Consider the following 13828-nt stretch of genomic DNA (forward strand, 5'->3'; position numbering starts at 1 on the left):
AAATGGCAGCAGGGGTGCTTTAACTAAAGCTTGAACGAGCTTTAGTTAAAAGCACCCCTGCCACCATTTTGAAGCTCTCAGAGCTGCTCTAATTAAAGGCCCATGTGCTCCATCACAGAGCACATGTATAGATGCCCCTAGATTTTATCCAAACAAAACCAGTTTATGAGCCACAGGGTAAACACATAGAGTACGTTTAGAGTACTAGTCCAAATGCACATTTTTAAAGAGCTGCTAAGGACTGTGCAAAAAAATGCTGAAGTAGGACAAATCATAAACAATTGTATAACATAACAAGTGTTTTTACTGTTTCTTTATTAGTTTATAGGAAACTGAAGCCTAATAACAATACGCCTCATACAGTTCAGAATAAAACAATGGTGTTACACTTATTTACCCTACTTTGGCTTCCTTTAGGAAGTTATTGAGAACAGTTGTATACAGCACATAATTACATTTGTTTTTAAACTAACACAACAGGTAAATTAACAAACTTCTTTCAAACATGATGTGTAAGGAAAACAGGAAATCTTCAGAGTTGGCAATATTTATTATATTAATTAGTTTTTATGTTACTTTTTTTTAAATAAAATTTAATTGCTTTTATGGCAGGATTCTTAAGTCATGTTTGCATTTATATATAAAGACAACTTACTACAAAAATAATGTGTTAATTTGGACATACTATGAAAAATAATAGTTATAATGGAATAACTACCTGGCAAACAAACTTTTGTGCATGACTGAATGTAATTATTGAAATATGCACTTGAGAACATTACGTTCATTCTGTCACTTGTTTATGTCCTACACAAATAAAAAGATGCAGCTGAGAAACTGAAGCCTTTCTGCCATTGAATTTTAATTAGATTAATTGCAATTAGAAGAAAACAGTGTATTAAACACAGTTGAGAAGATCCACGCATACATGACATATCATCAGTCCCACATCTTGACAGTTTAAATCAAGAGCATCTCCTAAAGGTTCATTTCATATCATCATTCAGATTCAGTGTATTATTCAGTTCAAAAGATTATAAAGGAGTAGATGATAATCACCTTCAAAAAACCTATTGATAGAAAACTTCACGTGAAGCATAGTAACAGAATTAAAAGTGAACAAAATTTTGAATTCAGTTGTGTCAGATTTGACCTGGACTAAAGTGATGCTTAAATGTCTGATTAATACATTTCTGTACTATTACAAAAAGATTTAGAACACAGAATGTAATGTTTGAGCAACTATATGTAACTCTGAAAGGTATATTAACTATAAAACTGACAGGTGGTTTAGAATGACTTACTAAATGTAGGAAAGTTATTCACAATGAATGTGGGGGCAGATAACTTATTAGTCCAAAGAGACAGCATATTGTAATTTTAATATTTTAAAATCTACAATAATTCAAAAGCTCTGTATTTTGCATTTAGATAGAAATACTCACTTTTGAATATCAGTCAATATCCCTACAGTAATCCACTTTTTATACCAAGCTGGGTAAAACATAGGACTGCTGAATATGTCTTCAGGGAGATGATTCAAGGAATGTACTTAAAATCCTGGTTCACTGTATTTACAAATCTTCAGAGTAGAAAGGTGTTAATTCAGACTCTGTATTTTGCTTTGCCCTGGTCATTGATGACACATATGTGCTGGGGAAAAAAACAACAACATTGATTGCAATAGCATATATTCTCTTTACTAGGCTCTTGAACTGGTCAGACTCATTAACTGCTACTTTGCTCTGCAGAGACCTAGCTATGAGTCAAGGTCCCAGTCTCCCACACTGGCTATGCGATTAGTCAAATGCCACAAGAGGTAGACCACCATGGAAAGTGTGAGAAAAGACTCAGGTCTTCTTTACCACTGTTTCATTGACTTCAACATTAGATAGACAGAGGATCTGAAAAAAATCCTAGCAGAAACAAGTCCTCATCTCTTCAGACTTGCAGAAGATGCTAGTGTGGCAGAGGATGCTAGATTCATTCGGCCTGTAGTGGAAAGAAAAGGCCTGAAGGGAAGGGTAGGAAAGAATCGCTCAGATTACTCAACAATCCTTCTGGACACTTACAGAATGGTGTTTCAGTTCCAAAGGAATTCTATGCAGTCCTCTTTGCTGAGGTTCATGGCCATAAGAAAGCCTCAAAAGATGGGCAAATAGGCTAGTCACAATTCCCTCCACATGAAAAAATAGCTTGAATATAGTTAGAAACACTTACATTTAGATCTCTGAAGTGCTCATTGTAGTCCAAGGCATAGCCTACCACAAATATATCTGGGATTTCAAAACCATAATCTACATGGAGAAAAACAGAAAACATAAGTGATATCAAATATGTTAACAAACATTAAACAAACCTTAAAACTACTTAGATGCGCTAGTTCTTTTATCAGGAAAATATATGAGCATGGAGCCAAATTCTAAGCTGTGTTAGTTTTTGGCTTGTAGACATGTACATCATTACAACCAATGTCAGCTATCAGTATGGCCAGCTGTGGCCCATACACAGCTCCTGTGCAGAGCCTACTTGTGCCAAAAGTGTGAATAATCCGCATAAACAAGTAGGAGGCAGCGGTGCACAGGACCACTGCCAAGTCAGTGGTCAATTTCTGGTCAATTACACCACCATTTCTGACCCTTATATCCTGCCCTAGGATGTCCCTCTGTGGTGCGTTATGGAAGGCTGCAGAACGGCCTCTCTGACTCTGTGGAAAGGAGCCAGAATCAAGGCAGAAAAGTCCCACCCGGGTTAGGATGCAGATTCTCAGGCATGCACATGTGATAACTATGTAGTACTTCACCACAGAGAAAGCAATTTAAACTTCAATTCATAGGGAATTCAAAGATCCAGCAGCAGGGCCTATATACATTCTTTTTTGAGAGTAGCAAACACAATAACGCTATGTATAGGCATTTGGGGAGGCTAGGGGGAAGGTTAGGTCACATTAAAAATGGCCACCTGATCCAACTTAGTTCACCCATGTGCGGATCTAAAGTCAACCTAACTAGGGATCGACGTGTAAGTGCAAACTGTACAGAAGCTCCAGGAAGGTTATATCAGTTAAAAAAAATAATGGATGACCTGATTTAATTTAACTGCATCTCAGAGGTGCACTAAGTTAGTTCAGATATGGGAAGACTGACTTACCAGGGAGGTGCCAGCCTCCTCCGGGTGTGGGGGCTGGGCTGGGTCAGGCTGGGAAGCTTGGGGGTAGGGGGGAGGTTGCCACCCCAAAATTCTCCTTAGCCCCCTCCCCCCCATAGCCACCTCTCCCAGCGCTGCCGCTGCCTACCCACCCTGTGCAGCTGAGCCTGCCCTGCTCCCGCCTGCTCCAAGCCTAGCCCTGGTTCAGCCCCCCCCACTGGGAAGAGGCTGGCACTGCCCCTCACCTGTGTGGGGCAGGCAGGCAGTAGTGGCACTGGGAGGGGTGGCTACGGGAGGGCTCAGGCAAATTTTGGGGTGGCTATAGCCCCACCAAGACTCCTCCTAGCAGCGCCCCTGCCTATCTAATTGAACTTATGTATATATTCCTTTTCCTACCACCCCATCCCCTGGCACTGAGCTAGTTCTAACTCCTAGCACCTCCCCCCGCACTCCCAGACAGATATCCCTCCCCCATGGACCAACCAGCCCCCACCCCATGTCTGTCAAAACCCCTGATCCTGGTAAGCTGCTCCTGGGGCCAGTTTTACCAGTGTTCACCAATGCCAGGAGCTGATGGATGTAAAATGGATTGGGGGGGAGGGTTGCTTTGCCAGGGGATGAGTTTGGGAAGCAAGAAGCAAGAGTGCCTCCCCTTGTGAAGCAGCCAGACCCTTCAATCCACCCACTCTGACTTACTTCAATCAGGCTCTAGGGCCAGTGAGCGCTAGTAAAACTGGCCCCAGGAATGGTTTGTGGGATTGGGTGTTGTTCGATGGCATTGGGGGAGTCTGGGGAAATTTGCTGGGATCAGACAGCCTCTCACATTCCACAATCCCCCCTCCACCCCACTGAATCCCACAAACCTGTACCTCAAAGCCCTCTGCAGACCTTGCTAGCCCCCCCAGTTCCCTCTAGCCCCCCATCTCACCTGTCCCACCCTGACTTTTAGTTTGGGGGCCATTGTTAACTGGATCTAATCCCGAAAACTGTTAGTTGTAATGTTTATACAAAGCCTATGTGTATTAGACTAGCACCTACAGTTGCTAAATGCTGTACAGTTAAAGACCCAAATTCTACAAAGATTTAGTGAAAGAGACCAAGCATTGTGGTTAATTAAAGACATGTTTTTTCATCAGAATACATATGAGGAAACCAAACCAAACAGAAACAAACTGCCTGCTTGTTGCTTTTTACCTCAGGGTCATCATTGTTAGAAAATAAGGGGGTCTCATTCTAGCAACAACTGTCCTTATTCATTAAACCTTAGAGAGGCCATAAAATATATACTTAATAGACTAGCCCAATTAGATAAATTAAAAATATTAAAAAATGAGAATGACGTACACAAGGTACTCCAGAGTGGAACACCTGGGTGCTAAGCCAAGTTACAGCAAATGCACTTCCTCCCAACCACAGAGATTACACCAGACTTTCTGGCCCCTCGCTCCCAAGTTCCAAACTAATCCTCTACCTGGAAAGAGCCATTCTCTCTGAAGACGCTCTTCTACCTGCCTTCTAAAATCCTTCTTATCAAATACCGGTACTTAATTTTCTCCAAGACAACCCAACTCTTTCAATTTTTAGCCTCTATAATTTCTACTGGGTCATTTACTCTAATAAGCCTATCATGGTAACAGCATTGTGCCTGCCTCTATGCATCTCTGATCACACAGCATCATAGAGGGCAATAACTTACCAGGTACCAACATTTCAAAGAAAAGGTGGATGCTGGCTAGCAGCAGAGAAGCAAGAGGTTAGCAAATCAGAGAAAACAAAGAAGCCCAAGAATGTAGCCCAATGTATCGTGTGCTCTTCTCAGAAAGTTACCTGCATCTCTCATTGGCTGGTTGGAGGAAAGGCTAAACATGCTACCCTTTAAGTAAAAGTACTTTCATAAAGCAAATAAAATGTATATTCTTTTGCCATTTAACAGTAAACTTGCAACTAGGATGCAGTTCTCTGTTCGGATGGAATTCTACAGTAGAGTGCTAGGAGAATGTTCTTTTAAGGTATGAGAAGCAGCAAATAAAAGGATATAACAACCCTTACAGTTACCCAAACATAGAAGGAAAAACCCTGAGTTGTCATGGATAAAATGTAAAGTTTCAAATGAGACAATAGCAAAAAAACCCCAAAACAAAAAACTTTAGAGTGCCAGCAGCTAGGAGGACCCAATAAGGAGATCAGACCTTCCAAACCCCAGAAAGCGATGTCATTCCTATGCAGTCTTCTAATTTCACAGGCTATTGACTGTAGGAGCTGAACATTTTGTATGATGTTAGTAGAACAATATGCTATAGCTAGCGTAATGTTAGCTTATTGTACCGTGACGTAAAGGAAGTTCTCATAGGAGCACTTACAGTCAGGTCTGAACCCATCGGGCTGAGATGTTCTTTTCACCAACAAACTATCATTAAAGAAAATAAAATATTTTTTATATAAAAAGCTGGATTTGTCTGCAAAACTTACATTTAAAAATGTGTTAATTTCCTTGAAATGCCTCATATGTACGGATTCCCCCTGTTTTTGCCTCTCCTCCCTACAATGTACTAGCAGAGAAGAGATGTGTGTGTGCCACTCAAATGTGATCATGCCACTCTTGAAATGTCTAAAGTGGTCACTGTAGAGCAAAGCAAAACCATCTCCTCTCCTCTTTAACTCCATGTATGTGGCTTAGTTAGCTGTTCCAGCAGTGCTCCCCCTGATATATATTACTGGTAGAGGACTAAAACAAAATCTTAACCTGGGCTCCTCCACAGAAAAGCACATGTCACTAGATAGGCCTTTATTTTCCTCTAATCACAGAAGATGATTTTTGTAAATGTTTTACTTACCTTGCTACCTTGATCATTTTTGGCTCGCATTTTTCTATGTTATTAAGCAGAGCCTTCATAGTCCTTCCTGTTCCAATAATATCCTTTGCAAAATATGAAAAAAGTAAGTAAAATATAACAAGCAAAAAACAGGAAATCTGAGCAACAGGAGATTTCACGGTTGTTGTTTTTTTAATTTCTGGGGAAATGGGGTTATTTTTTTCCCACTGTAGTGTAGGTTATATTCCAAAAATGTTGGAGGGAAGGCTGTTTTTAGGAGCAGGCATTTTCCCTACTGGGATACAGTTCAAGAGAAATACCAACAGGTTGGAAGACTCCTGCTTTCTCCTGAGAAGGGTTAAGTTCTGGTGCCCTTAAATGCAGTTGTGGGTATTTCAAACAGGTCTATCAGTGTTCTCTTAGGAAGCCTGTGATCATAGAGTCACAGTCCTCCTGTAACCAAGAGCAGAATGTGGTCTTAAAGAGCGTTTGCCAAGGTGCACAGAACAATACAACAAACAAATCCTCCTAGACATGTGCCAACATATAAATACATTCCCTGAACAATAAATAAATGGTTATACAACAGAATAATCACATGGAAAGCACCTGACAGCTACACTTGCTAGGTGTGTAATTTCTACTTGCAGCCTTCAATTACCAAATAGTTTTAATATAATTTGCTGCATAGATTGTTTTTTATCCTGCTGCAGGAATGAGTGCTAGAGAATTCCAGAGGTCCAGCCGTGTGGTTCAGGCAACCCGAGGTTTTTTACATTCATATTTTATCTCCTGTACTGAAAACCACTTCAAACCATTATTAATTCATTTTGTGGCACCTTCCAGACCGTTCATTTTCACACCTTAAATAGGCAGAGTTGGCCTGAGATGCTTATTTTACCCCAACCAGTCCACCACATGCCTCCTATGTTTCCACCCCACCTTTAACGTATCTGTTTTAAAGAGAATTACAGACACAGAGACTTTGCAGTGCCAGACTGGTGATATCTTATTTTCAGTATCCCTCATTTTAAGCACCAGATTCCACTGAGCCACTTTCTTTTGAAGTGCTGGCATGGTGGAGTACTCCAGCATGGACACTGCAAGTGTAAGCAACTGTCTTACCCAAACAGCCTGTAGAAGTGACATGGAAAGCTCAGAGGCTGTGAGATATACACAGGACCATATCATTTTACCAGTCCTAAGTCATGAAACCAAAGAGTTTAAGGACATCACTGCAGCAGGTACTGCTGTTCCCCAAGCAACTGAGTGATTCCTAGAAGGAAGCAGAAGTCTGTCTTGCCACCAGAAGGAAGGTGGTGCAGACACATGTGCTCCTGGGTATCTAAGGGTAGTTCCCAAATGGATTCTCTAGAGCAGCACAAATATGGTTTGAGCAGTCAGCCAGTCACAGGTATTGAGAAGCCAAGGGGTCAACAAACAAATCAACAGCTTCCTATTTCGTGTTCTCCCAGCTCAGGAAATCAGAACATTATTGTGAATAATGTTTTAGAAGCTGACTGCAAAACTGTGATCTTGTTGTCTACATGCAGCACTCCAGGAAGAGCCAGCTTACCTCCACAATCAGGACATTCTGAAACAAATAAGACAAACTCAGTTATACAGCAAGCAGTACAAACTACAACACAATTAAAATAAGCAGGCATTAAAAAAACAAACAACGAGACAAACCAGAAAACTTTGACAACTAACTTAGAGCCCTTGTACAGGTGTACAATGTGTTAGGATGCAGAAAGTGCTCCTAATATCATGTATGCTGAATAAGAGCCACCTCAACCTGCTCTGTCCTGTGATGAAATAGGCAGCAGATTGTAAATCCTATGCACAAAAGCAGGGAGCAACAGAGAATACAACTGGATGAGAACAATGTAATTGAGAATAAATTCATTTTATTTCAGTTTGTACAAACCCAGACTATCAATATGTTGTCCCCAGGATCACACAAGCTGTAGCAGCAATTATCTTCTAAAATAAGGTAATGGTTTATGTGTTTTTCTAAAATATGTGCCTTGTGGTAGTGGAACTAGGGGGCTAATTGTACCAATCTTACTTACATTAAGAAGTACCATCCTCCTCAACTATTCCAACTAAATCAACTCTTAGAATATGATACCATTCAATGTAAGCACAGAAAAATCTGGTCCTACATTTGTGTAACCGGCAGCTGATTTTGCTGTTGATACGGTTCTGCTCAGTTAATTCATCCTCAAACTGAGAAACAAGTAGCTAAGATGGTTAATATTCTTCTATGAGAAGCTGGTCAGGTCGCAGCTGGAGTACTGCGTCCAGTTCTGGGCGCCGCACTTCAGGAGGGATGTGGACAGCATGGAGAGGGGCCAGAGGAGGGCCACTCGCATGATCAGGGGGCAGCAGGGCAGGCCCTACGAGGAGAGGCTACGGGACCTGAACCTGTTCCGCCTCCACAAGAGAAGGCTGAGAGGGGATCTAGTGGCCTGTTACAAACTAGTCAGAGGGGACCAGCAGGCATTGGGGAAATCCCTGTTCCCCCAGGCACCGCCAGGAGTGACCAGGAATAACAGTCACAAGCTGGCAGAGGGTAGATTCAGGCTGGATATCATGAGGAGCTACTTCACGGTCAGGGCATCGAGGATCTGGAACCAACTTCCAAGAGAAGTGGTGCTGGCTCCTACCCTGGGGGTCTTTAAAAGGAAGCTAGATGAACACCTTGCCGGGGTCATTTGACCCCAGTACTCTCTCCTGCCATGGCAGGGGCTCGGACTCAATGATCTGCTCAGGTCCCTTCTGACCCCAGAAACTATGAAACTATCAATAATCATCCAGGCAATTTGCTAAGACTCTGTCTATACAAAAGTGATTTGCAGAGGAATGAGACATTCTTATAATAGAGAATTTCTCTGTTATGAAGGATGATGAGGACTTGAATTTCCATACCCTTTTTGATATTCTACTCCTACTGTTAAGTTCTAAAGCAGTGCTTCTCAACAGGTGGGGCAGGGCCCACATGAGAAGCAAGGAGTTCTGAAAAAGTGATTACGTTCTAAAATAAAGGAAATCTGACTTCCTGATTCCCCACATACTCTTTAGAGTAAAACATTCCCTGTCACAACCTACAAATACATTCTATGAATTCATCATTTTTATCAGAGATACATTTTCACTTTTACTTTTATAGTTTGCATCAGGGGTAGGTCTTTGAAAATCTTTACTCTGAATAATGGATTAGCAACCAGGACAAATTTAGAAAAAGACTGCTCTCTAGCTTATTACCTTTCAAGCTAGTGCTTTTATAACATGAACTGGAAAGTTTCTGTTATAAAGCATGTAAGAGGAGTCCTGGCTTGTGATTAGCTAGAAATGCTAAAAAGAAGAGAGTCAATACACTTCTACTGTTTACTTCCTCAAAGGTCTATAAAATATGGAGCCAGGTTAACTAATAAGATGTGTGCCTTGTGACTGACAGTAGTGTGTGTTGTGAAAACTATATTTCACCTCCAGGAAGTATATAATAAATTATTTTGGACTTGTGACGTCATTTTCAATCTGAAGAGTTAGTGTCAAAGGAAAAAATGGTCCTATTTTTGAATTTGGAGAAGGCTTTTAAGGCAGAAAGCTAAGTCTGCTTCTGTGCCAGCACAGCACAAAGTGCTTTAACATGGTCAACTGCAAAACTGTACATATAATATAAAACCAAAGAACATATGTCATACTTTACAGAGGGGAAGAAGTGAGATTCTATCTTAGAAAGCCCTAACTGAAAAGGACTTTCTGGCCATAGTAGGTAATGAATTGAACAATAACTCATAACACAGTATTATAGGTAAGAGGACAAACATAATCCTTGAATGTGTCAGCAGGGGAGTATCAAGTAGGTACAGAGGCAGTAGTACCTTTGTATATGAAATCATCAGTAGAATAACTAGAATAATTACTAGAATAAAGCCATGAATATACAAGACCCTGATCAGCCCAAAGGGATACATCTGTAATATATACATTAAAAAAATGGAGCATGGAAAAGTTCCCAGATGTTTCTGAGAAAGCCACTCAGAAGGCATGTAAATATGTTTATCCATAGCCACCGAGACCAAAGTTCAGATATACATACTGGAGAAGATAAGGATTCCACCCACACCAGAACCATTCACTTTTGAGGAGTGAGATGTTAATCTCAGATACAAAATATCCTCTATCTTTTTCCTCAATTCATCTGTAGAATAAAATGTTATCATCTTGAACTACATGAATCATCAACATATGAGGACACACATAGGTACGAACAGGTAAGCATAGTAACTACTGCTATTTTTTGTCAGAAGATTTCTAACATTTTCATTAATGATTCTTCCTGAAGGTCTCGCGATGCTTGACCACCATCACACTCAGAAAATTCTTCCTCATCTCCAACTTAAATTTCCTCTGCTGCAGCTTGAGGCCACAGAGGAAAAACCCATCTTCATCCCCTCTATAGTTCCCCTTAAGGTATTTGAAGACTGTAATCAAATCCTCTCCCTCCCACCCCCAATCTTCTCCAGATTAACCCTAGCCTTTTCAGCCTTTCCTCATAAATTATACTTCCCAGGCACCTAATCACTTTCGCTGCTCTCTGCTGGACTCTTTCAAATCTGTCTACATCCTTCTTGAAGTGTGGGGCCAAAAAACTGGACACAGTACTCCAGGTAAGGCTTCACCAATGCTCAACGGAGCACAAGAATCAATTCCCTTCATTTGCAAGTGACACTTTTGTAAATTATGGTAGAGAAAGTGGTATTTGAGGTTTGTGTCACATTGGTCTCTCTCAGAGGGAACTTCTGACTATTTACTGGCATTTGTTCTTTGCCTAGGCAAATCTTTGGGTCTATTTATTAAAAGGATATTAAAAAAGGAATGGAACAATAAAAATTATGTAAAAACGTATGTAATAAAATCAAATAAACTCATTTGCCCCTGCAGACTGGATGAGTAGTGCATGGTCAGTCCATGGGCTGGATTGGGCCTATGGATCCCCCTTCTCTCCTTCCCTCCCACTCTCCCTGTGGCCCCCCCGGGAAACCAGATCCAGCTATGTGGTGCCCAGGAGGCATGCTGTAAAAGTCACTCCCTCCTGCAGTCACTGCTCCACCTCTGGAGCAACACCAAGGGCTGGATGACAGGGCTCCATGGGCCAGGTGAAACCTGTGGGCCATCTTTGATGCACATGATATAGAGGAATGCTAAAGTTTCTTTCTCTTCCATTTTTTTCTTTGAAGAGCACATACTGAGACATTTGTACAGAAACAGTAGAACAGTCTGAACAAAAAGAGTTAACATAAGCCAGGGAAATAATATTATATGAAGGAAGTTATGAATTGATCAATATGATATATATACACACTATGAAATAATTCTCACCACTGAAATGTTAGCAGTAATGGTTACACTCTATAACTCTATTACACAAATGAGGTACCACTTTCTTGTAATTAGTGGATCTTATTCAATGAGAAAATGCAATACAAAATGAATGATTTGCATATAGTTCACATTTCCACAGCATTTCTATTCTAAGTACAAATAGAGTCTTCAGTTTTCCGACAAGTATAAAATGCTATGCTTCGATGTTTTACAACGGTCCTTGGCATCTTGGCATTGTCAACTGCCTTCACTGCAGTATTTGAAGGAAGTCCAGATGAAATTAAAGTTCCCCTGCTGTCTTTACAATTTGTAAACTGATTTACTGATGACCATCTTAATATAGTTACATGTCTGGGAGACAGCAGATGCAAGCTAAAGAACAGAGCTCATGAAAAATACCTCCTCACTAATTGCTATAATGTACTCCACTCATATGTATACTGAGTAAGTACATGATTTGGTTAACTGTATAACAATATGATGGTCCAAAGTGCTGCCTATTGCTTATGTTGTAACATTGGTTATCTGTATATTAGGCCAGTGTGAGTAGGCAGCTATTTGATCCGGCCACTTTGGATGCCGGGGATCTGATTCAGAGCTCCAGACCGGGTTTCTGCTTTTATCTGGCTGAAGCGGCTCTGAAGTCTTCCCCATCCCCACCCCCACGCCCACCCCAAGACAGAGACAGTCAGTTCCACAAGCACCCATGTTACAAGTTTTGCCTGTCAGCAGCTAGAGATGCAGGGCCCCAGAACCCCTGCACTGAGCTCCTTGACAGCTGGCAGGCTTCGTGGCCGCAGCAGGGGCTAGCAGGCCTACAGCTTTCACCCCCCTGCACCTTAACACACACAGGGTCACCCATGTCATGAGTTTTGCTTGTCCACAGCTTGAGGTGCAGTTTCCCTCAAACCCCTGCACCAATCTTCTTGAAACTTGGCAGGCTTTGTGGCCTCACCAGGGACCACCACCCCTGCAGTTTTCACCCCCACGTGGTGTAACATGTACATGTGACATGAGTTTTGCTTTCAAGAATTTGGGGTGCAGTTCCCCTCAAGCTCCTGCACCGATCTTCTTGAACCTTGGCAGGCTTCATGCTCTTAGGAAAGGCTGCCACCCCTGCAAGTTTCATTCGAATCAGACAAAAAACAACAGTCATTGATATTTCATTGATCCCCATTATACCCTATGGCCGGATCTCTGACGCGGCTCCGAAGTTCTTCCAAAGCGGTTCGGAAGCTCCAGATCACTTTGTAAAGTATAATGAAGCCTGCACTTCGATCCAGACATGCTGCTTCGGAAGCCGAGGCATCCAAAGCTTCTCCGGATCCAAAGCCTTGCACAGCCCTACTGTGCATCAGTTAAGTTCATATACCACTTGGGAAATCTTTGGCGCCACTGTCTACTGTGGAATGTATGTTATGTTATTTTTAACTACATCACAGGTAAAAATGACTAGGGGTTGTCAAAGTAAAGACTTGGAAAGCAGTCTTGAACTGACTACATCCACTTCATTTCTAGGCTGCTGTTAGAGGCATAAGTGGCATTTTTACACACGGGGGGAGGAAGCTGTGCTTGAATTAGAGCATCTCTGAAAGCCACTCTAATGAAAGTGCCCACAGCGTCTCATGCATCAGTGTCGCTGCGCTTCAAAATAGCTTGTTGAATGGGTTTTAGTTAAAGCGCCCCTGCCACAATTTTAAAGCACAGGGATGATACATGAGATGCAGAGGCTGGCTGGAGCATGCTAATTAGTTAATCGAGTCTTCTCCACATTTAATTGAGTCTGCTCTGACATGCTGTAATTACAGTGCATCAGAGCATCCTCCCCACATGTGTACAAACACCCAAGGTTCTCTGAGAAACAAGATCAGGAGTCTTAATAGATACAAAATGCTTAGCCCATGCTGTGCCTGTAGTTAATAAAGCCTGTTTACTGTATGTTGAGTTAACCATCTCAGCTACTGAATATCCTGACTGTGAAGTAACCACAGAGAATGGTAGGTATCACTTTGAAAAAGGCACAGGAGGCATAAATGAAGACTTGCTAACTAAAATCAAAAAGTGTAGGAAAAAAACCTGATTAAATACCTACTTACACACACCTATATTCACTCATAGTTATACTCTTATTTTCCTTAGTGTTTAAAAAACAGGAATATGGGATTAAAAGTATATAACATTCCCACATATGTAACAAGCATGATAAATATAGTAAAATATGCTATATAGGTATGTATATACTATATATACACACACATACATGCTTTTACATTAACATAAAGTTTTAACCCTATGCCCCTATTTTTAAACACAAAAATAAATCAGATAACGAACTTCATACAAAATGTATCCAAGTCAACTTCATTATAGAAGCCTTTATTACAAAAGTCTCCTAAAATTGGTTAGGAGTTATAGCATAGAGGAAGTAATGTAAAGGACAAATCCTGCCTGAAGGGACTTTAACCCACATGGCC

The 13828-nt window shown here is 41.2% G+C and overlaps 1 protein-coding gene across 2 annotated transcripts in view; it reads right to left on the reverse strand.

Moving 5' to 3' along the window:
• Positions 1 to 295: 295 nt before the first annotated feature.
• The window catches only part of PRTFDC1 (phosphoribosyl transferase domain containing 1), a 65523-nt gene continuing 51990 nt past the window's right edge, over positions 296 to 13828 (reverse strand). For both annotated transcript variants that reach the window (XM_090047367.1, XM_090047368.1), the window contains exons 5-9: positions 7537 to 7554; positions 5982 to 6064; positions 5508 to 5554; positions 2221 to 2297; positions 296 to 1653 (exon numbers count right to left, since the gene is read on the reverse strand). In XM_090047367.1, coding sequence (XP_089903493.1) covers positions 1606 to 1653; positions 2221 to 2297; positions 5508 to 5554; positions 5982 to 6064; positions 7537 to 7554 — 273 coding nt within the window. In that variant the 3' untranslated portion in view covers positions 296 to 1605. The remainder of the gene's footprint in view (positions 1654 to 2220; positions 2298 to 5507; positions 5555 to 5981; positions 6065 to 7536; positions 7555 to 13828) is intronic.

The sequence above is a fragment of the Crocodylus siamensis genome, chromosome 5 (assembly GCF_052110815.1).
Source record: "Crocodylus siamensis isolate JL-2025a chromosome 5, ASM5211081v1, whole genome shotgun sequence".
Classification (NCBI taxonomy): domain Eukaryota; kingdom Metazoa; phylum Chordata; order Crocodylia; family Crocodylidae; genus Crocodylus; species Crocodylus siamensis.